At 39.3% G+C, this 24862-nt stretch overlaps 3 protein-coding genes across 3 annotated transcripts; 2 read left to right on the top strand and 1 right to left on the bottom strand.

The window, feature by feature from the left end:
- Positions 1–107: 107 nt before the first annotated feature.
- LOC148299824 (uncharacterized) lies at positions 108–18602 on the top strand. The gene is made up of 18 exons (XM_088275631.1): positions 108–331; positions 511–655; positions 735–850; positions 2052–2119; positions 2664–3113; positions 3762–3855; positions 10572–10715; positions 11385–11512; positions 11933–12031; positions 12180–12270; positions 13337–13429; positions 13989–14062; positions 14516–14598; positions 14746–15142; positions 15568–15775; positions 15916–16121; positions 16270–16801; positions 18496–18602. Exons 1-17 carry the CDS (start codon positions 324–326, stop codon positions 16578–16580), a joined length of 2715 nt encoding a protein of 904 aa, XP_088131757.1. The 5' UTR covers positions 108–323; the 3' UTR covers positions 16581–16801; positions 18496–18602.
- Positions 8069–9881, bottom strand: LOC148299825 (uncharacterized). Its single transcript, XM_088275632.1, has one exon. It carries the CDS (start codon positions 9304–9306, stop codon positions 8119–8121), a length of 1188 nt encoding a protein of 395 aa, XP_088131758.1. The 5' UTR covers positions 9307–9881; the 3' UTR covers positions 8069–8118.
- A 1414-nt stretch (positions 18603–20016) lies between the features above and the next one.
- Positions 20017–24858, top strand: LOC148299823 (uncharacterized; the record flags this gene model as incomplete). Its single annotated transcript, XM_088275630.1, has 1 exon — positions 20017–24858. A coding segment is annotated over exon 1 (4002 nt), but the record flags the coding sequence as incomplete, so codon positions are not given.
- Positions 24859–24862: the final 4 nt, after the last annotated feature.

Here is a 24862-nt window from a genome sequence, read left to right as displayed (position 1 = left end):
AAATGACAGCACGGTCAGACAACAAACAACAGCACCTACTTTTATTATATCGTACCACAATTACGTAGGAACCTCAATATATATATTTTTTATTTGGTTCAGAATCTGATTATTTTTGCGCGTTTTTGTCTGAGCAAGCGCAAAAATGTCCGGCTTCGGTGGGCTTCGTTTGACGTGTTGTGAGTTCTTGTATTGTTGAAGTTTCCAAATGAAATCATTTCGTCTGTGCAGTGATGTGTCTTAGTTAAATTAATGTTTTAAATTTCTTTGAATGACATTTATTTTTGCGAAGATTTCTAATCTCGTTACCAAGGAACCACACCATGTCAGCGTGAGAATTTTGAATGATACTATTTTTGATTTTCAAACAAAACAACATATGTTAACTCAAACATAAAAACTTTAAAAAATATATAAGTCGTTATCAATTAGAATTATTATAATGAGAATAATATGTATTAACCTTTTAATAATATGTATTAATTCATGTACATTTTTAATTAACACCAGGTCAATTATAAGTGATATTTCGGGTGACAACAGGAAAGGATATTCTATGTTGGAAAAAAGTAATATTTTGAAATACATAATTCGCAGAGATGCATTTTCTGACGTTAAAGGTCGGCGTTTTTGGGTAGAGTTTGCCGAGTCTGGGGTAGGTTTCTTTCAATTTATATTTATGTTTCTTGACTGACATTTGATTGGATTTCTGCTTAAAGTTATTTGTATTTCAGCAAACAAATAGAACATGGCAAAGTCTAAAAGAAGTATTCATCAAGAGAATCATGCCTGATTTGCATAATCCATATTTTAAATTATCCATTGATACCATTAAAAAGTTTTCTTCTCGGTAAGTATGTATTCAATAACTGTTATGTCACATTCACGCTTGCCACAAAATACTCTACTAAAAAGGGACATTAAGATATAGTTATCGTCAGCTTGGCAACAATATTATAGTTCACAACATTTATGGGTGTGTCCAAATCCTTTTTCAAAAAAACAAATAGTCAAATTATAAGATGCGGAAAAAAATTGTGTTTTATAAAATAACCTGGTTAGGATCTTGCATACATCTAAAATAAAGGGGTCTCTGCTTAACAAAAAGCTTTCTCAAACTAACTATCGATGGGTCCAGTGAACTCACCCATGAGATTTGCGATATACGTAGAATTTCTAAAAATTTGAGTAGTGTAGTTATCAATCAAGGGCAGAATGGCGAATGTTACATGTGTGTAAAGTGATCACTTAACCAGCCTATGACTGGTCATAAGCCCTGTTAATACCCAGAGTTTTATACAATACGCTATTTAATTTTGAATTTAGATTTTTTTTATCTTAATAACATTACACACAAAATATTAATGGTAAAACATAAAAGCATAATTTTTGTTGTTGTTCGTAAGCTAGATATAGTTATTTAGCCGAAATATACTTATTTGTGTCATTTTTATGAATAAAATTATTGTAATTCAGTTTTAATGTAAAAGAATTCACTTCAAAGGCAAACCGGCGAATCGCCGCCTTTGTGAAATTGATCTTGCCGATTGATTCGCCGGCTTTGTGTTGCAATTGGTTAAGGGTGTGTTTGCCTCATTTTATGGCAATTGTTAATGTGCTATTAGAATTAATAATAATCGCCTTATCCATCTGTAAAGTGAAGTATAAATGCATTATTACATTTGGAATCATTCATTCAAATCACATGTATTTTTTTAAATAATTTTGAATCTGTATACATATTTGCATTTAATGATAAACAGCCATATTAATTTTGTTTAAAAAACTCTCTTAGTACCTACCAGCATTACTTCTTCACTCCCAGAAATGTTAAAAATAATATTTAATTATTATGATATGGTAACATTTTATATTTTTTTTTTATATAGATGAAACATAAAACGGATCTCATTCCATTTTTGAATTGTGCGCCTAATTCATCCATTGTCAGAAAAACACTGAATGTTTTCTGCTCTTTATTTCTGCTTTATTTTATTTATTCTTAATATTTTTTTGGCATAAATAAAATTATTTTTTATTCTGCATTTCAGATCTAACATTAATATAAAAAAGCCTTTGAATTGGATACAGAAAGACAAATCAGTGAACAATCCTTCAGGTAAGCTTTGATATTTTAAACTTTTTAATTTATGATAAAACAACAACCTTGCATGTATAATATATGTCCGCCTCCGTAGTGTAATGGTTATCATGCTCGGCTCCAGTACTAGAGGCCCCGGGTTCGATTTCCAGGGGGGGGGGTGAAACACATATAAGTGATTTTTTCACTCTAATATATATATTCAATATTACCCTGGACTGGTACCGGAAGCGGAAGGCTGATCACCTTTCCTTCATGTATTTACAATCAAGATAACACTGCGTTTATATTATGCAGTGCCCTATGCACCATCGGGTGTGGTTGAGGGTTTGAAGAAGAAGAATTGTTATGCGTTGCCAAACTGACAATTTACCTCTTGTAAAGTAACTCTGGATCGGGGGGCTGATCACCTTTCCTTCATGAGTTAACAATCAAAATAACTCTGCGTTTATATGATACAGTGCCCTATGCACCATTGGGGTGCGTATAAGGGTTTGAATGAATGAATGAAAGCAACTCTAACGTTTTTATGTGACAAATTGGTAATGTATTTTTTCGCTAGGTTCAAGCAGTAAAGTTGCAGCTTCAACACCGACCAAAATCGTTACAAAAGAAAATGAATCCAAAACAGCCAATACTTCACTGGTAGTATCAGATTCCAGTACCGACATTGAACTTACCTCAATACTGGTAAATGCTCCTACTCCACGTCCGACAAATATACCAGAATCTGACTCAATTTCACCTGTTGTCATACCTTGGGTGCAAAGCTCCGATGTACAGTCTGAAGACAAGAAATCCACACGAAACACAGAATTGCAAGAGAGTGAACCATCTCTGGATATCATTCCGCCGTACCAACCGCAGAAAAAGACATTAAGCCCTAATAATTTGAAATCATCATTGTTGTTACTGAGCAGTGAAGATTCCAGCGAAGTAAATCTGGATTTCTCTGATAAAGTAATGGATAAAAAAAAGAACAAGAATGATAATATTTTTGGATTTTCTTCAGGTAATATCTTTTTACTATTCATATGCATATATTTTATATAACTAACTAACTAAATAACCATCACGCCGCTTCGCCGCAGGGGTAGGCAGAGATAATAGAACGCCATATCACACTGTCTTTGCAAACATTCTTCGCCACTTCCACACTCATGCATCTCCTTATACATACCCGCCGATTATATTGACTCTTCACCCGACCGCTTTGAAGTTTTTGACGTACCTTGTGCCAACTTTTCCTCTGTCTTCTTCTGCTTCTTTATCAAACTACATTTGCCTCTTAAATTTATTTAACAGTTCTTTCCTCACTCATACACTCCACATTTCTAAACCATCTCAACACACCTTTCGACCGGAAAATATCAGATCAATCAGAACCTAAAATCTGGTGGTTTTTAAAAGTCTGCGTAATCGGAAGGCATGTATGACTAGATGTATGGAAATGAAGAAAGTGAGAAGTGTATTTCAGGACACAAGAGTGTGGCAATCATCCTCTCTGCCTATCCCTGCGGAGATATGGCGTAATGGTTAGTTGTTAGTTTTTTGTATCATATGAGAAACTGAAAAAATTAGAATGATTTGAATCTTTTTGTGCCTGATTCATATGACAAATATATATATAAGTGTTTAATATGTCGTATATCTTTTACAGGAAAACCTTTAATTACAAATAACGTGCCCAAAAAGAAAATGAAAGAATCAAGTCAATATCATAAGAATTTTCAACCATCATGTAGCAAGGCAATGTAAGTACAAATAGTTTACATGATTTACACTTGGGTCTTTTTTTATGCGGATATTTTTTTATGCGATTTTGCAGTTATGCAATTTTCAAATGTAATGGAACCGCTTATGTTGTTCATATTATTTTTGACATCTCATCAAAGATGAAGAAAAATATGGAAGTCTGGGCATTTACGGGGCTGACGACCGTCATAGGCTGGTTTAAGTGATCACTTTACACACGTGTAACATTCACTAATTCTACCCATTATTGACAACCACATCACTAAAATTCTTGGAAGTTCTATATATATATATATATATGAACCAATTTGGAAACCTTGTTCTTGAATCACTAGAACTTCACTAGAGACATCTATTGGTGAGATGTAAAGAAGCTTTTTTATTAAGCAGAAACTCTTATATTAGTATGTGAGGTCCAAACCTTGGATTATAATCACACACATGAAAAACGCCAGAAAATATATAATATGTTGTTCAAGTCTTTTTTGTGCGTATTCGCATTAAATAAATCTAAAATTTAGAGTAGTGCAGGTGACAACCGTTAAAGTGTGATTGTGTCACTCGCATAAAATTAAGATCAAATCTTACATCGTATTCAAGAGATGCTTTATTGGAAAAAACAGAAAAAGTACTACATAGTAATTTGGATTGAAGATTTATCTCAAAAACGATTTCCTATGTGTGGATATTTAATTAAGGAAAAAGCCCTTCTGTTTTTGTTTTTATGAACTTTTTTATGCGATTTTTGGTACATTCTATCATTTTGATTTGAAGTTATGCGGTTTTTAAAAATAATGGAACCTATCCCCCAGTTTTGTATGTACAATAGTTCAAGTATTTTTTTATGCGATTCCCCGTGAAACGTATCTATCGCATAAAAAGAGACCCAAGTGTATACACAAATTGTAATATCTAGATTCAGTAATGACAAAACCGGGTCACTGGTCAAATGAAATAAAAATGGAAAAATTTATGTAGTTTTACTATGTAAAATGCAGTTCCACCAAGAAATGTCAGTACAAAGCTTTAAAAAAAAAACAGTATAATATCGGAGTTTTACCTACCATTAAAACTCTTATTATGTTTCTATTGATTTCTGGAGTCCATCATGAGAGAAGCGTTCATTTTCTTTTCCGTTATCGCGGTTTCTACTGTCTATTCCTGGGTCAGTGTCCTACTCTATGGTCGCTTTGTCCGTTTCCGCTGATTTGGTATCCGGTCATCCATGGATTTGGGTTGTTCATAAAGCTCATGATGCACCAGGTAGGTCTTACCTGGACTCCAGAAATCAATAGAAACATAATAAGAGTTTTAATGGTAGGTAAAACTCCGATATTATGTGTTCTGAATTGATTTCTGGAGTCCATCATGAGAGATCTGTCTGTTATCTCCTGGTGACCGGGTGATGCCTTTATTTGATGTTAACTGGTTGAAACAGGCTTGCTAGAGAGGAGTCTTTTGAGACGGTGTGATTAAGCAACTCTCTTTGGTAATATTTCCTGAAGGTATTTTCACTTTTCCAATTTCCTCTCTCTAAGATATTATCAATTGGGTAGTTTTCTAACCAATTGAGGGATGCGACCGCTGAGCGTGTACTGCCGGGGGTAGCTTCCACTCCTGCCATTTTCAGCGTGCTCTTTACCCATCCTCCTATTATGGTTCTTGTAGCCGCTTTTACGGGGCCCCTCGTACTTATAAATAGGTTATTAAGGTTATCCACTTCCGACCTTCGATCCTTGGACAATTCTACTAGTTTTCTTGTCCAAAAGACTGGGTTTATATTAAGCTCCGGTGATTCTAAAAGTTTCCAGCTGGATTGCTGGTGTAACCGGGTGTCAGTCTTTGATCCAAAAGACGGATGTAATATAATAGAAGTGCCTTCATCCTGCAGGTTTCCATCCGAGATGTTTAGTAACGTCAGGTCGTGTACTCTTCGTCCTGACGAGAGCAGCAATAGTGTTGCCACTCTACACGATATCTCGTATAAGGAGTTTAGTTTAGGGCTATTTTTACAGAGCCAATCTTTAACAATCTGTGGATTCCAGATTGGAGATTTTGGGAGAGTAGGCTTTGCCATGGCTATTGCTTTAAGGGTATGTTTTACCAAAAAATTAGAGCTGAGACTTTCCTCAGCTGTTGGGTTACAGAATGTTGCTATCGCTGACTTATGTACTAGTATAGTATTGTATGACAATTTCTCTTCGATAAACAACTGCGCCAGGTATCTGGCCACCTGGTTTGCAGACGGTTTGTTAGGATGGAAATTGTTATTTGATGCCCAGCGGCACCATCTATCCCAAGCTGGCTTGTAGGTATTTAGCGTCGAAGCTCGCCACCCTGATAGAAGCAAATTCTTTTCCTCAGGATTCCATCTACTCAAAACGCCGTCCCACCCCCAATTTTCCAAACTTCTATTTCCAGTTCTTGGATTTTTGGGCGGAGGTTTGCCGGTGGATGTGTCGATTAGTACCGATTCCAGGTTTGCTATTTTGAGTGGTGGCGCTAATGATCGGCGTATTAGGTCTGGTCGCCAGAACACCCTCGGCCACCTTGGGACTGCGAGAAGGTATGTTCCGGTCGCCTTGTTCAGGTGTGCTAGGATTCTTGGTATTAAATTTGGCGGAGGAAATATCCAGGCCAGATTGAAGTCCCAACATTGACTGAAAGCGTTTTGAAAGATTGCGCACGAGTCCGTGCAATCTCTTGACACGTATGTCGAAGTCACGTGTGCCGTTACGGAAGCAAATAGGTCTATATCGGGTTGCCCGAAGAGATTGAAAATCGGTTGGGTTGCTGCCGGTAAAAGGTGCCACTCCGGAGGTGTTTTTCCCCGAGATAGGTGATCCGCGTCTCCGTTGTATTTTCCGGGAAGAAACTGAGCTGTCAACGAGATATCCCACTTGTCTGCAAGGATCAGGAGGTCTTGGGTCAGATTTAAAAGTGTTAAGGATCTGGTGCCCCCTTTCTTGGAGATATACGCAACCACTGATTTGTTGTCCGATTGCACTAAGACTTCTGAACCGGAGAGGTTGTGAGCTGAGTGTTGAAGGGTTGCAAGCACTGCGAACAACTCTTTTCGGTTTGAATGCCACTTTTTCTGTTGGACGGTCCACTGACCTGATAAGGTTAAATCGTCTAAAGTTGCTCCCCAAGCCAGGTCTGAGGCATCTGTTGTCAGGAAATGACTGAACATTTCCTTGTGAATGGTGCTTGACAAGTTCAAGTTCTCTAACCACCATTCCACCTCCTGCAAGCACTCCTCGGTCATTGGAACTAATCTTCTGGGTGGAAGTTGCTTCAGCGGTTTGCTCGCTATCTGCAATTGTCGGCAGTGCAGCCGTCCTCTTCTCACCACGAAGTTGGCAAAGTTTAACCTTCCCAGGAGACTTTCCGCTTGCTTTCGTGACCATCGGCGAGAAGACAGTATCGCTCGAAGTGATTGGTGGAATGCCGCACACTTCCGTTCTGACAGGGACTTGCGATTGTTGCGCATGTCCCATACGACCCCCAGGTATTCGCACTTTTGTGTTGGGGAGAGCACTGACTTTTGGAAATTTACATTCCATCCCAGATATTGTAGAGTGTTTACTGCTAGCCGCGTTTGTCGGCCTAGATCTTCCTTGGATTGGCTCGCAAGGAGGAAGTCGTCGAGATACACGATTGTCCGTATACCTTTCTGACGCAGTAACTCGGCTACCCAATTTGTAAGGGTCGCGAACATTCTGGGAGCAGATGAAAGGCCAAAGGGCAGACTTGTCATCTGAAGCAAGTTTCCTCGGTAGACCAAGCGCAAGAATCTCCGATGCTTTGATGCGATCGGGAGATGGTAGTATGCTTGTGAGAGGTCTATCTTTGTCAACCAATCGTTTGGTTGCAAAAATTCCGGAACCTTGCAGTGGCTTATGAGTTTGAATGGAGCAGGGTTTAAAAACAGGTTTAGGGACTTCAAGTTGAAGATTACCCGTGAGGAGCCGTCCGATTTTGGTGTTAGGAACATTTTTGATAAGAAGCTGGGAGTGAGATCCGCGGCTTCCAGAACACCGCTCTCGGTGAGTTCCTTTATTTGGGAGTCCATCTCGGCAGAAGGGGGTGTGCTGAGGTGATTTAAAGTATTCTTGTGTGGCATTATCAAAGGAGGTTTTGACACAAATGGTATTCGTGTCCCCCTTATCATTTTTAGCATAAATGCTGGTGCTCCCAGTGTCGCCCATGCTGCCTGGAATAACTTTAAGCATCCCCCGCGAAATGGATTCCTTCTGGCGTCAATTTCGAGTGTGCCTTCCTCTAAACTTTCCTTTTGAACTACCAGAAGTAGACTTGCCTCCCCCTTTTTTTTTGGTGGAAAATTTGCTGGGGCCAGCTTCTCCTCTGGGAGGACCGTTATTTTTGTTAGCGAGAGGCCTTCGCTGTTCACGAAAAAACTGGTTATCTGGCTTTTTTCTGGTAGGAACCTGGGGTCTTGATAAAGGATGGGTTGTTGCAGGTTTTATCGTAAGCTTGTCAGAGGTACCTACCCTAGAGAGGAAGGCCGTCAGATTCCCCTTTTCAAAGAGATATTCTGAGCAAGGAGGGATTTTGCAAAGTCCCTCTCTGACATGCTCGTCTCTGACTTCCCCGAGGATGGATTTTCTGCGGAATTGTACCGCCTCTGTGCGCCTGCCACATACCATCTGAAGAATATCTTCGGAAACCTTCTGGTATGCGGAGTCAGGAGCAAACAAAACTTTTACTTTATCGAATACGTTTCTTTTATTAAGAATTGTGTTCTTATCAGCGGCCCAATTGACCAGTTCTTGGAGCCCTGATTGAAACTCCTCTTTTTGTATGAGGAGGGCATGAGATAGAGCGGCGAAAGACCTTTCCAGCGAAGCCTGGGCAGGGGAGCTGACATCGCAGCGTCTGAGCTCGTCGTTGACTTTCAATTCAACAAACGATGGCTCTGCCAGAAATTTCTTCTGGACATCAGCATATCGCACGCCTGCCCAGTTTTCACTACCAAAGTGTTGCAGCTTTTCTAAGGCTCGAATCCTGATGGGATTTGCTGTTGGATGGATAGGTTCCTTGACTACTGTGCTGGGTTCCTGGAAATCCAGCTGCAGCTCTTCTTGGATATCCTGAGGATCCTCGTGTTCCTCTAGTCCAGGAGGCTGCTGTAGAAAACCGTCGTCGTCTTCTTGCGATCCCGAGTCTACGGGAGAAGTGTCGCCTGGCGCCGCGACCTTAGCCCCGGTTTGACTTTGGAACACGGCGTCAGTCAAAAGTCCTATCTGCTGAACTAGATAGTCTATCCGTGGGTCCATTAACACTTTAAGGCGCTTTTGCTGACGCGGTTCAGGAGACTCTGAATCTGACGATAAAACGGATGGATCGCAGGATCTTTTTCGAGATTCACTGCGCTGAGAAGGCCCAGCTACCGGCGATAATGGCGAAACATTTTCTGTATCACTCATTTTCTATAAAGATCGGTGTTTTCGGACAGATGTGAAAATTTATATGAAATTAGGCACAAAGCATAAAGTTCTATAAAAATTTAATTAACTATCCGTCGCCCTTGAAAATCTTGACTCGCACGATGTTTGTAAACAACAAACACGTGTTTCAAGATGGCGTCGTTTTGTTTATAAAATATTCGAAATGAAAAGTTTTTTCGGTAAATGCGCGACAATGCCGTTTGGATTGAAGCGAAAGTTTATAATACGAGCACTTCTTTAGTTTTGTTTTTATAGAAGACGAGACACTTAATAATAATAAGATTCACACACTTCTCACGGTGTTTGTAAACAATTACCGCGCACTCAAAATGGCGGCGGCGTCTCGCAATCAAAATAAACACGATAATTATCCGTTATACACAAGAACTTGACGTTTTAATGACGTAAATTAAAAGAACTAAATATGTTTTCAAAGTTTATAACACTATCTACGATATACTGCCCAGGAATGAATACGATTTTTTCGAATTGATCGGACAAAATCAACGAACGTCGTTACACGATGGGAAAATGACGCTTTATGAACAACCCAAATCCATGGATGACCGGATACCAAATCAGCGGAAACGGACAAAGCGACCATAGAGTAGGACACTGACCCAGGAATAGACAGTAGAAACCGCGATAACGGAAAAGAAAATGAACGCTTCTCTCATGATGGACTCCAGAAATCAATTCAGAACACATAATAATATAGTTATAGTAGTTAATGCCAACACCATTAGTTTTTGGTTTGTTTATTTCATTATTAATGTATTGTTTTCACATACTATATCGAACGCAAGGAGTAAAATGGTTTGTTTTAATTATAACTTAAAAGGTTGAATTGAAAGTTGTATAGGTATAAAATAAAACACATTAAATAAAAATTTAAAAAGTCTATTTTTGTACTAAAATCTTTGCATTAAATCATTAATATAGATAACTCCATAGTGTAACGGTTAGCGTGTTTAGCTACTGGGTTTGATTCTGAGATGGTAAGTAAAAATAAATATTAGTAATTTTACACTGTAATATTTATTTAATATTACCCTGGACTGTTCCCTGAAGTGCAATAAGTAACAATCAAGATAACACTGCGTCAATACAATGCAGTTCCCTATGCACCATTTGATGCGGATAAGGGTTAAAAGAAGAAGAAGTAGACAACTCCCATACGCACTATGTACAAACCTCTAATTTATTTTTGCTCTTTCATTGCAATTCCTTTTTTTCTGATTTAGGGCTTATAGTACTCCGACAAAGCGTCAAAATGTACCTTTGAAAAAGCACAAACAGCAGTCGAGTGTATCGTCAACCGATTATGAGAGCGAAGAGAGTAACGATTCGTCCGTTGAATATGTACCCGTTAGAAGTGAAGGAGGAAGGTTTGTATCTCTACCAGTTATTTAATTACTTTTCATTTCATTCACAACAATATTTACAAATCAATTTGTTTGGATTTCATATAGTGAAATCCAATATGAATTATCTAAGTCAACTTTAGTTGTTTGACAACAATTAAACACTTGCTAATAAAATTACTGCTCACCATATGTCCGCCTCCGTAGTGTAATGGTCAGCACGCTCGGCTACCGTTCTGGAGGTCCCGGGTTCGATTCCCAAGGGGGGTAAAATAAATATAAGTGATTTTTTCACTGTAATATTTGGACTGGTACCTGAAGCGGAGGGCTGATCACCTTTCCTTCATGTGTAAACGATCAAGATAACACTGCGTTAATATGACACAGTGCCCTATGCACCATTGGGGTGCGGATAAGGGTTTTATTATTATTTATTTATTATATGCACTAATTTTATTCGTAAATGTTTAGATACGAGTGACAAAAACATAAGCTTGGAAATTTAAATAAATAATACTAATTATGAAAAAAATGTCGAATAACATCCAACATGGGACCTAAGAGGAAAAAATCGATGTCGAATAAGATTCGACATTGGACCAGTAAGGGTTAAATCACGGCTACAACTTTTTTTTTTAAATCTTTAAAATATTTTTTCTGATATTTCTAACTTAATATGAACACTATTTTCAGAGGGCAGAGAAAAGGACAAAAAATGTACTGCTCATTAAATGGAAACCTATTGCCAATATATCAGTCAAAACATAGGAAATGTTCCGAAAGGCAAAAAGTTTATACTCGATACAGAGAGGATCGTCACAGTATGTCTTTTCTAATAGTTTGCTATTTTATTTATTGTTTCGGCATTAACTTTGTGGTAAGACATGTAACAATAATTAAAGAAAACACTTCGTTTTTTACCACTTGAGTTTTATTATAGACTACATGTTTCAGAAGTTAAACTTCCATCATTCAGGTCTGTATAATAACAGACCTGAATGATGGAAGTTTAACTTCTGAAACATGTAGTCTATAATAAAACTCAAGTGGTAAAAAACGAAGTGTTTTCTTTAATTATTGTTAATAGTTTGCTATTTAGAATGTTTTATGTACGCACACATTCTTATGAGAAACATAATTTATTTGGAATGTTTAATAAGATTTTATTATCAATAATGTGTATTTATTTCATAATATGAAATTTATGTCTTTGTCAAATTTTTATAATGAATTTGTTACAGATTCGAAGAAGAAAAAGAAATCGATATATATAGACCACCGGGAGGAAACTCCTGAAAAACGATCCACTAAAGCTTTGATATTAAACGGTGGGAATAATGGTAAGAATATTAATTTGTTTTGAATATCAACACCATAAGCCTCTTTTGCTTTGAATATCAACACCATAAGCAAAAATATTTTGTTTCAAAATGGACAAATTTAAGCTCATGTTAAAATTTCAAAATGTTATTCAAATTTTATTTTTAGATGCTTATAACAATCCTTTGACCCAGGAAGTTCTTAACTATTGGAAGATGAAATATATCGCAGAGAAAAAACGTAACAATGATCTATTCAGGTAATATATGCATACACATATGGTGTTTTAATAATTAATTTTTACTATCTGTTCTCGCATATGTATGTATTAGAAATAGAAATGTATTTAACGTAAAACCTTGATTTAAAGGTTTTGAAGGGTCTGATACAAAAAAAACCTGTATGGAAATGCTTGAACATTTTTTTTTCATTTCAAGGCATCCTAAACCATATTGCGTAATCAAATGAAAATGAATGGTATCTGCATTAACTTTGAAACAATTCACAATTACTTATGATGCAATAAACATATTTAAACATTACTAGTAATACTTTTTTGAAGTTAATTAAATCATAAGGGAAAATAAATGGGACTTTATAAATCCTTAACCGGATCCACGCGGCTCGCATAACCGTATGTGTTTTCACAAAACATTCCCTGTACGCGGCTGACATAACCGTTTGTGTTTTTACTTTACTCCAAAACCTCAGTTCAACTTGGAGGGATTTTTTCATGGTGTGGATCTTTGGATAAAATAATACGTCAATCCTTGGCCTTATGACATCTGTTGAAATATCTGACTAATAATTTGTAACATCACAAGGATAAATAAAATAACAGATCCCTGATTTTTCTTGCGGTCGGTAATTAGTCGCGCCATAATCATGCCCTATATCTGTCTCACTCTCGACGCTACGCATCGCCAGTGGGTAAGAGTGACACACATTGCGTGCTTTGATTTATTTATCTTACGATCTTATTTGTTTATATTACGATATATTTCAAGAATAATGTGACACGAGTGTATTATAGAGTACCAAAAAGGCACAATGAATCCCATTGAAAGTTTTTGTTTAGGAAAATAAATCGTTTCTTAATTAAATACATGATAAAAGTAATCATTTAAAAACCGGCAAAATACCGCCGCGCACGGGCGTCTCTCAGGAACAAAGTTAACGCGGTTAAAAGGTTAAATTTTGATGTCTCTGTATTCAATCCTATTTTATTTTTAATACTGTTTAGATATGCATTTAGTTATTTTTACGTAAATACGTACTTTTATTTGACAATAATTTAATATTTATTTATTTGATTAATCTAACAGAATATTGTCATCAGAAAAAAGTGCAGGTCATCGCACAGGACATGTGGAAAAGTCCCTATTCCCGCAATCCAATAGTGGGTTAATCCCACCAAAGTAAGTCAAAGTGTTCATTTTTATTTTATTTATTGCAATAATACATAGCTCATAATTTCGAGCAATTATAATTCTAATTTTGTCTAAATTCAAAAGATATTTTGAAATTCTTAACAAATATGAAAATGGTAACCTGGGCTTCATATTCCAGTATGGCTCTCGAATCCTGTTTTTTCCTGTCAAGATTTCTTGAAAATAATCATGTGGTAGTTGTCACGCAATTTACAAAACACTATGGTAAAATCTTGAATACGCAATTTTAATTTTGGGAAAGTTAATTAAAGCAATGCAAACTGAAAATAATGTTTTTTTTTTCATGTAGAATGCAGTTTAAGCAAAGTAAATTTGTTACATATCAATTTTTTTTCACTGTTGAGTAACACTGGAGGAACTCAACCAATAATGAAGCATCATACAAATGGTGTCTGATTTTTCCGCGGCATCTATATAAAATTCCGTTTTAATTCAAACGTTCACATCGGAGAAAAACACAAATATTGTAGTATGCAAAATTTGTTATTTTAATTACTATCCGAATAAGGATTTTTTTAAATTTCAGAGAGCTTCCAAGTAGTAATGCACTAAATAACACAGAGGAAAATATAAAGCCTTCTTCATCTAATATTGCATCAGGTTTGTTATTATGAAATATTTTTTGACCAAATTTCTCTATTTTGATAACTTCATATCCTTATTTTATTTATTCATTTTTATGAGTGCAAGCCTCAAAGGTTCATGTAGTATATACATTATTTAAAGTATAACGAAAATATATTTAATACACATTTAGATTAACCCCCAAACAATACCATGCATTATATTGATTTCCGTTACTAAAGTCTTAATAAGGCTTTCCTTTATAAGACGGTGATTTAGCCAACTTATACTGTAAACGTCATGATTTGGATGAATTCCTGCATGTATATATTAAGCATTGAAATAAATAATGCTGATAGTATTGTCATTGGTTTAGCTTTTAACTTTAGACCATTCAGGTATCTGAAATGACACTATTTGACAAACGGAAAGAACCTTGTAATTATGTATTTGCATTCCCATGTTATAAGTACATTTAATTTTTTTTAGATGAAAACATTCATCAAAAAATTCTCTCGTTGAAGCATTCTAAGAATCCTAATTCTGAAGTCAACATTCCAAAAACTGGCACGGTAAGCTTGATAAAAATCATCATTTTGTAATTTCGGTCAAGTCGATATTTAAGAATGTTGCACAAGAATCAAATATCCTATTGGAAAATATGCAGTTTTTACTCTAGTTGATATTTTTTCTATTGATATTCAATTTGTTATTTTCAGGACAAAAATATTCTTCTAATTGACACACAGAACGCTGATATTCTTTTTGAACTTCTAAAAAAATTAACAGGGTCCAATGTGCAAAATTTCAATAAGGAAGACGACTCGCCCGGCAAAAAAGTTAAGAAAAATGATAAAACTGATAATAATTCAAAGTTTGAACAGACCGGTGAAGGTTCTAAGAAAGAAGAAGAAAAGCAACATGTCTCTGAAAATTACGAATTAAGAACGCGCAAATCTAAAACTCCAATTGCGCCATCAACACCCCTAAAAATTAAGGAACCAAAACAACTCAAAACGCCGGTAAAAATTCAGAAAAAAAATCAAAAAGACGAAATTGACAAAATATTCAATATTCTCGATAAAGAGAATTCTCCAAAGGAAGATTCTGCACAAGGTATGTGGGTATCAAATAATTTTAAAAATATATAAATATTTATTTTTTATACTAAACCACTCTGATTGGTCCTATGAATGGTCAAATGTTTGGACAATTGCATTTGGTGCGGGATCCAATTTGTCTTCATCTTTTGGTATTGTATAGTGTTTCCCGTCAGCCATGCATGTTGCGACAATCTGTTCATTGTCAGTTTTTATTCGCACATCAAACTGGTGGAAATTAATAGTGTGTTTCTGTCATATGTCACGCCGTTGCATATTTTTGTTTACAGTCATCATGGCAACTTAAAATAAACCTACCTTTCTGTAATGTCGCCGGGTTGGCCACTCTCACTATATTCACGGTTTGCCAGGTTGCAATTCTAAAAATACCGGCTGCATGCATTAGTTAAATATGATATATTATTATGTTGTTTATGATAGCTGATCCTGCTGTATTGAGTGTTCGTCAGAAAGAGAAGAAAATATTTGAAAAAATACTTTCCCAGGATTTGACGGATGATCCTAATATAGATAGGCGCATATTTTCTTCAATGGAAGTAAAAATGTTTCTAAATGAAAATTCAACGCAAAGTCCCTCCAAGGATAAGACAAAAAGAGATAATAAGGAACAAAGTCTGGAGCCTTCACGGTAAGTAATGCTGTCCTATCCCTGTCCATAAATGATTTTGTTAATTGAAGATCCCATTGATCTGACCAAAGTCAATATTAATCCTGATCCATTTGTATTTTGTTGGCTCTGCAAATATGTAAAAATTGTAATATTTTCAGAAAAAAAGATGGAGGAAAAAGTAAATCAAACTCGATAGTCGTACAACCTGAAGTCGCAAGACGTAGCCTTCGCACCCAACAAAATACATCACCCGAACAATCTCAAGGGGAAAGTAACCGAGGTAGACCAACCCGCAGTTCTCATAATCAACCGAGTGGTTCAGAAATACTTAGCAACAAGAGAACTAGAATTCAAAACAGTAAAGGTACTGTTTTTTTTTTCATATGTATACATACTAATAATTTTTCTTTATACATATGACATATACTTTGGACATATTCTCTCTTTCTCTCTCAGTTGAATTGCATTGGGAAATGCCAATGAAAAAAATTTCTAATGTTAATTTATTTCAGAAAATGCAACTCGATTGATTGTTCCGCGTAACAAAAGGAAATCTGATGATATAGACGATGAAACGAAATTCAAAATCAATCCTAAATTTTTTGGTGAAAAATTTTCCACACGAAAGAAGATGAAGAGATTTACTAAAAAGCGTTCTAAACACGCAAACAAAAATGTGAACTCTTCTTCAGATTCTGAATCACAAGAATGTACCCGATATTCCTTCCCCAGCTTGGAATTGTTCAACACTCCGTCTCAAAAGAAATCTTCAATAGATAACCAATCAAAATCTAGTGGTTTCAAATTACAACCCACTTCGTGAGTATTCAATTATCATAAACTCATCGTGTTTTTAAGTTTGCAAAATAAAACAATTTTCTTCTTTTACAAAAGTATAATTTTCACCTGCTTTTAAATTTTATTTCTTTCACTCTGTGTTTAAAATCAATTATAACTGCCTGCCGGCACTGCCTGCGTCATTTATAGGTACTCTTGTTTTATTCTGCCAACTTTAAAAAACACTCTTAGTTCAAGGTATATTATGTACAGTATCTACTCAATGAATTAGGGCCACGCAGAATTTCGCGCAATTTCTCAATTCAAACAGGAATAACTCAGAGAAAACCTTGAATAAAACAACATTGAATTTTATTTACACATGAACACTTTATTACGCTTAAATTATGCATATATTTTCATATAAATATAGTTAGTATTTAGTATTTCCACCTTTGGCAGAAATAACTGCCTCAATTCTTTTTGGCATACTTAAAATGCACTGTTTTATCATGTTTTTTGTTTCTTCGTCTTCTGACCAAATTTTTTGCATATTTTTTTTTAGACAGTCTACTGTCGGATTTGGAAATGAGTATACCTTATTTTTTAACATGCTCCATACGTTTTCTATAGGATTAAGGTCCGGAGAATTTCCATGCCAGGGGAGCAAAGGCAGATTTTTGTTAGACAAAAATTTTATTATTGATTTAGCCCGGTGGCAAGGTGGCCCATCCTGCATGAAGGTGTATGGACCTTCTGTTGGGTCGAGTGTATGGTAGAAGGGCAATAAAATTCGTTCGAGGACCTGCTTATAGGAATTTTGGTTCATTGTTCCTTCCTCGAAAAACAACCGCCCAGGTAAATTGTTAATAATACATGGCCATATCATTGTTGCAGGGGGGTGTTTGATAACTTTTACCACACAGGCCTCATTGTTACGTTCCATTGGTGTTCTCCTGACGAATCGACGGCTCTCTGTCACGGCTTCTAACCGGCACTCATCACTAAAGATGACCTGAAAAATAATGAAAATTTAAGTTTAATTCAAATATATAAGTTTATTTACTAAAATGATATGTTGAAAATTCAATTTAAATAAATACCTTTTTCCAATCATCTACCGAGTAATTTCGATGTAGCCTGGCCCATTTTAATCGATCCGCTTTCATTCGTGGTGTCAATTTTGGTACTTTTACAGGGCGCCTGCATTTCAGATTTACTTCGTAAAGACGTCGCCTCAGTGTTGATACCGATATATTTATACCCTCTTCTTCCAATTTTATTTTTAATGTTTTTGCCGATGCACTACGGTTTTCTAAGGCACTTTGAACGATTTTTCGATCAGTCCTCGGCGTTGTTTTTCTAATCCTACGACAGTTCTTTCGCCGATTGCTGGTGGCGGGTGACTGATTTTTTATTGATTTTGAAATTCTGTCCACTGTTTGACGAGAAACGTTTTCTTTTTTTGAAATTTCTCTATTAGATAGTATTCCTAATTTCAGTAGCACTATAACACTAGACTTTTTTTCCTCAGAAATGTCTTTACTTTTTCCCATTTTGTCCTTTTCAAAAAAAACACTTGTGTTTACAAAAAAAATTTATACTTTATGAACTAAAATTAAAAATTAAGTTTTTTTCACAAGACACGATAACTATATAACCCCTCTGAACAAAACAACAACCAGAACTCAAGAAACTTCACTAATAAATGAGATAGGACTATTTTTTTAACTTTCAACTATCTGTCTACCTGTGCTAATTAGGGACCTTTCTCAGAAAAAGGGTTTGAAATTTTGTAAAGGCTTAAATAATCCAGGTATATTTTACATATTATTGAAGGTAATATACATGATATTAGATGTGAATAGAAAACTTAAAGTATTTATGTAAAATAAATATAATAATCCAAAAGATTTCAGAGTATTCAAAAAAATAATGGGTGGCCCTAATTCATTGAGTAGATACTGTATGTAGATGCTCCACCTACTAACTCAGCAACAGATGAGGTGTCTACATGTGAGAAAAAAGATCATGTTTAACCCTTTCAGATCTGAATCACAAAAAAAAATTAATAAATGAATTTTGCGAGAAATTTTATTGTAATAATTTATTTTAATTTTTAAAATATTCAATGTTCATTTGAACAAACACAATGTAATCCAAACATTTAGTGTATAATAGTATCCATTACTAGGTTACAGCAACATTGCTAGGTATTTTGTGATATTTGTTAGTCACGGCCCTTACAAACAAAACTATTCTCTATGAGAAGCAAATATACCATTCATTCAATCCAAACTTCTCAAAACATAAAAATTACTGAATGTCAGTTCCCTCGGTGTGGCAATATTTATAAAAGCGGATATATATATATATATATATATATATATATATATATATATATATATATATATATATATATATATATATATATATATAAATAAATATACTATTTTTATTTAAGTACTTTTTGAAATATTTAAGACAATTTTTACTTGTTATATGTTTTTTTTTAAATCAATCATGTTTTTTATTGGTTTAGGAAGAACCATTTTTATAATTCTCGATCTCTTATTACACACTGAATTATATTTTCTTTTATGAATTTTGTATTTTTTTAAATATATGTAAATACATATATTTCTTCTATTGGTATGCTTTAGTTTGTACATGGGACATGTTTTTTTTTTAATTTCTTGAAAAAAACTGCTTTTACTGCAATTTCACTAATAATTTTAATTAAATATAATTGTTGTATACAATTGGTAATTATGAAACAAGTATGCAAATGAAACATTGACAAAAATTTTGAATCAAATGGACATAACTGAATAAAAAAATAAAAACATTAAAAGTTTAAATATATGATCTTTGAAAATATGCCTTTCCCTGCCCAATGATCCGTCTCGTCTTTTTGGCAATAAAATAATTCTTAAGAGTGACTAGAATATTTATTTATTACCAATTCACCATGCTATCCTATAGCATTAGCTATAATTGTTTAAAAATTACACCATGTAACACCTTTTTTGTTGTTCTTAATAGCATTTACCTATACATGTGCCTAAAAAGTATGAAAATGCTTGTTACTCCTGTCAAACTAAGGCTAGAATTATAGTGAAAAAATTGTGTGTTAACTTCATAATGGAGATAACATTCATTTTACTTCTATATTGTTAAAAATGAATATCAATTCATTTCGTTTTCAATATCATGAACTTCCTACAATACTGATTGACAGGTGGTTGCAAGTTTTTAAATTCCTCAAGTAAAATTCTTGAAGTAAAATAATAGTCCCTTATAATTGGGATATTTTCATTTGTATGAGTCATAAAAATAAATACCCCGTGGATCAAAATTTAAGTCTTTTTTCAAACAATATTTGTATTTATTTATATCATTAAGGTGCAATTAATGTTTCCTCTAATTTTTAAACTAATGTATGTGGAAAAACATTTCGACTTCACCTTCTTTAATTGTTACGGACGGATCGCACACCCCGTACGGCGGCCCTGAAAAAGAATTCCAGGCGCCTGGCGGCGAGCGAAACGGTCGCCCGTCGGAATGCGACCCGAAGAAGGGCCTCTATGGATTCTACCGATTTCTCATATATTTACAGAATGTATTAGATATAAGAAAGAATAAGACAATGTTAATACATAAATGCGCCTAGATGTTAAGTAGTATAAATAGATTACTGATATAGATTACTGATAAAATAAACTTGTAAATTGTAAATTGTAATGTAATAACGAATTGTTGGAACGGCACCGGTACGGTATGAAAGTGTAGCCCGTCCGGTGCCCATTAGAGAGAGACAGAGATATGGCTGTCTCTCTCCCCCGGCCGCTGATTGGCTGTACTTTCCCACTGTCGGGCGGTACGCGATCACGGCCGGGTATATAGAGGGCGCATTTTTTGATAATAAACCAGTTCTGGTGTGACTGTTGAAACCTGTGTTTCATTTCTCCGCTCCCGCTCCTTGGACGACTCGCCGCGCCGCCAGCCTGGACCGCTTCGCCTCATTATACCGATTCACGGACCAGTTTCGGAAAGCCCTTATCAGGGCTATTGAGGTTGACTTGTCGGTTCAGTGCCCGCTCTTCCCGGCTCATACATCCATTCACCTCCGTCCGTATCCAGCTTACTCGGTAACTCGGTACGGCGGGGCCGTCTGGAACGTCACCCCTTACAACGGTGGCATAGTTGGGAGATTCCGAAGAAGGCCAGGCGTGTACATTTTTGAGAGTCATCGCACGTAACCCACGCCGGTTACATTTTGGTCCTTCGAGCCGGATCCTTCAACGCAGTCTCCAGCTACGATGCCTGCATCCCTGAGGTCGGGACGCAACGTCGCCATGGAGCCCGAAGAGCAGCGCCGTGAGGAGGATCGGGACTCTGTCAGTTCAGTCCGGACTGATACGAGTAGCGACTTGCGCCGCCAGATGGCGGAGCTAGCCGCCAGCAACGAGAGGCAGTTCCAGCAACTCCGTGAGCTGTTGTCGAAGTGCACAGCAGCTAACGTAAGCTCCCCAGGGGGGGAGGTTATCGCGGGTGTCGAACAATCCACCCACCTACGAACGCGGCAGGACGACGCCGCCAATCAGCCCAGAACGGGATTCAGGACATCGGCCGCAGCTCTACCGGTTCCGGTGTTGGATCCGGAACCTACGCGATTCGCTGGGGAATCGCGGGACGAACTGACCGGCCACAGAGGAGAAGCGCCCGGGGGACATGGCCCGGCGCCTACTGGCAACGCGGAGCCGAGGCGTATGGAAACCTCTGGCTTGCGTTGGCGCGCACCGGACGAACGCGATCGCTACCCGGTACGCGAATGGGTCGACGGAGCTCGACCGGACGAACGGCACCGCAGAGATGATGGAAGAGCAATCTACGCGGAGCCCTCACCCCGAGGCGGGGACTACTTTCGATGGTCGGGGCAGCCGCCGGAGTTGCCCAAGTTCAGCGGAGACCCGAGGGAATGGCGCCGCTTCAACGCGGCATATCTCCAATCTACTGAGAGATGGGGGATAGGGGACGCTGACAACATCGGAAGATTGGCGCGCGCACTGGAAGGGCGTGCGCGTCACATGGTAGCAGGCCTGCTACTGTATCCGCGCAACGTGTCGGAAATATTGCGGACGCTGGAGGACGCCTTCGGCAGCCCGACACTCATCATCGCGCAGATACTGGAAGACGCCCGGAGGATGCCGAGTCTCGCCGACCACCCCGCGGATGAAGCAGTCGTGGATTTTGCGGTTTCGATACGCAACGTCATCACCACCGTGGACGGGATGGACGCTTGCTATCTCGACAACCCGCAGCTGCTAGCGGAGATGGTTGCCAAGATGCCGACGCAACTCCGGTGGGATTGGTTCCGCGATCGCCGCCGCGAGACGAGGAGCAGTATCTACGATCTCGCCGCTTGGCTTGACGAGATCACCGCCGGCATCACGCGCCACGGAGGTCTGTTCAGAATGGTGGCGAGGAACAGAGACAAGGAGCGCGCGGGTCAGCGCGACAAGTGCGCCGAGCCCGCCCGCCGCGAGAACGCTCGACGCGTCGAGCCAAGGAGTCACGTGTTTGCGACGCGCGACACGACGAGTGACAAGGAATGCGTATTTTGTAAGGCCAGCGGGCATAACTTACGCCGATGCAAACGGTTCGAGAAGAAGACCGTGGACGACCGCTGGGAATTTGTGCGGCTGTCCAAACTGTGTTTCCAGTGTTTGGAATCAGGGCACAGGGTGCCCGAGTGTGAAGCAAGAAAGTGTGAAATCTGCCGGAGACACCACAATAGAATCCTGCACTACCGCACGGATGGTGCCGCGGAAGCCGTGAAAAGTGAGGAAGTTGTGGACAATGCGCAGGTGCTGTGGACAAATGACTGTGAGGTCCCGGTCACATTCAAAGTGCTGCCGGTTACTTTGAAGGGACCGCGGGGGACCGCAAAAGTGTTCGCCTTGTTGGACGAGGCTGCGTCTGTGACCCTCCTCGAGGAGGGTGTCGCCCGCGCGATAGGTGCTACGGGGATAGCAAGGAATCTGACGATAAAAGGTGCGACTGGACAAAGCAACACACACAGGTCGCAGCGTGTAACGGTGACCTTGATAAGTGATCACAACGGGGAATTCGAGATCGGGGCGAGGACCATCAAGGACTTGGACCTTGTACACAAAAGTGGCGCGCCCGCGCGGACTGGAGCTCGCGTCATCAGACCGCAGATGCTGATCGGCCTCGATAACGCGTCTCTCATGTTCCCGATCGACACTCCAGTGCTTCGGGAGGATGGTCAGCTGACCATAGTGACCACACTGGGGCCAGTAACGTACGGGGGTACCGTACACCCCAACTTCAATCTGCCAAACAACCGGGTCGAGCAAGGGTTGGACGAGCTATTGAAGAGAAACTTCGCCGTGGAGTCATTGGGCGTCTCCACCGCCGAAAGGAATCGCGCAACCGATAAGCGCGCATTGGAACTCTTGAAGAATACTACAAGACAGCTCCCGTCAGGCCAATGGGAGACCGGGCTATTATGGGCTCGGGACGGAGACGTACTGCCGTGCAATCGCCAGGCAGCCTTGAACAGGCTTCACTCTCTAGAAAGGAAGCTAGGACGTGACGCGGCATTGGCAGCGGCTTACAAGGCCAAGATAAGTGAATATATTGGAAAAGGATATGCTGTGAAGCTCGACCCCGCAGAAGAGAATGTGCACCACCCGAGGGAGTGGTATTTACCTCACTTCGCTGTGAGTAACCCGAACAAGCCGGGTAAGATAAGAGTGGTATTTGACGCTGCCGCCCAGCACCGGGGGACGTCATTGAATGACCACTTACTGACAGGACCAGACCTCCTGTCCTCGCTGTTGGGGAACCTCCTTCGATTCAGGGAAGGGGCCGTGGCGGTAGCCGCAGACATCAAGGAGATGTTTCTGCGAATTAGGATCAATGAAGCTGACCAGCCATCGCAAAGGTTCCTGTGGCGAACGAATAGCCGGGATGAACCCGAAACGTACATGTTGACATCGATGATGTTCGGCGCGAAATGCTCGCCCAGTAGTGCCCAGTTTGTCCGCGACAAGGTCGCCCAAACGTACGCACACGAATTTCCGGCCGCCGCGGCGGCCATACAAGGACGAATGTATATGGATGACTATTTGGATGCGACCGACAGCGAAGAAGCGGCCGCATCCCTCATACATGGCCTGAGGCAGGTGCTCCTAAGGGGAGGCTTTGAGCTCACGAGGTGGGCGTCTAATAAGCCAGGAGTCCTGAAAGGCATTGCGGAAAAGGAAAAGGCGGAAAATGCCATCAGAATAGGAGAAGCAAATACAACGGAAAGAGTCCTGGGTTTAATGTGGAACCCCAGGAGCGACACGTTTCTCTTCGAATATGGGACCGAGATGGCCTCGATCCCCGAGAACCCCACCAAGCGCCAAATGCTGAGCGCGACGATGAGTATTTTTGACCCGGTCGGCTTTATTACGTGCCTCACCGTGCGGTCAAAAATTATCCTACAGGCCGTCTGGCGATCAAAGACGGGCTGGGATGAGACGCTGTTGCCGGAGCACTCTGAGAGATGGTCAGAGTGGCGCCGGCTGATGGAGAACAACGAATGCAGAATACCAAGATGTGTGCTACAGTCTAAAGGGCGACTCGTGACGCTGCACATCTTCTGCGACGCATCTGAACAGGCTTGTTGTGCGATAGCCTACTTTGTGAACGCCGGCGACGCGGCGTTCGTGATGGCCAAATCGAAAGTGGCCCCCCTGAAGCCGCTCTCCATACCGCGCCTAGAGCTACAGGCGGCACTGATGGCGGCACGGATGGCTGCCACCATCAAAAGGGAGAGTCAGGCGAGGATAGTAAGAACGATCTACTGGACGGACTCCAGCACGGTGCTGTGTTGGATACGCAATGATCCTTTGAAATATGCAACGTTCGTGGCCAATCGATTGGGAGAGATCGATGAGTTGACCACGCGTGAAGAATGGAAATGGGTCCCCACAAAGGAAAACCCGGCGGACATTGGAACCCGCGACAAGGGGACCCCTGACCTCTCAAGAGACGGACTGTGGTTTGGGGGCCCGCGTTTCTTGAGGGAGGAAGAGACAGAATGGCCCACAGAGAAAGTTGGGCGAACGAGACCAAGCGCAGAAGCGCTCGAAGAAAAACCGGTTCGACAGTTTGTCGGACACACAAGGAACGAGGAGGCCCTCCCGCAGGTGGAGCGGTTCTCCTCCTGGACCCGGCTGGTGCGCACGACCGCCTGGGTACTACGATTCATCTCCAGATGCCGGCGGCACTCGGTCACAGGACAACCCGGAG

This window comes from Brachycentrus maculatus, unplaced genomic scaffold (genome assembly GCF_059751285.1).
Source record: "Brachycentrus maculatus isolate JH-2025_06_01 unplaced genomic scaffold, ASM5975128v1 h1tg000928l, whole genome shotgun sequence".
Lineage (NCBI taxonomy): Eukaryota > Metazoa > Arthropoda > Insecta > Trichoptera > Brachycentridae > Brachycentrus > Brachycentrus maculatus.
The sequence above is the reverse complement of the archived record's forward strand: the minus strand, read 5'-3'. Positions and strand labels throughout refer to the sequence as shown.

Coding starts and splice junctions, on each gene's coding strand:
- LOC148299824 (XM_088275631.1), top strand. Junction 851..2,051: donor ATTAAAAAGTTTTCTTCTCG/GTAAGTATGTAT, acceptor TCTGCATTTCAG/ATCTAACATTAATATAAAAA. Junction 11,513..11,932: donor ATACAGAGAGGATCGTCACA/GTATGTCTTTTC, acceptor AATTTGTTACAG/ATTCGAAGAAGAAAAAGAAA.
- LOC148299825 (XM_088275632.1), bottom strand. CDS start 9,306: ATGAGTGATACAGAAAATGTTTCGCCATTATCGCCGGTAGCTGGGCCT.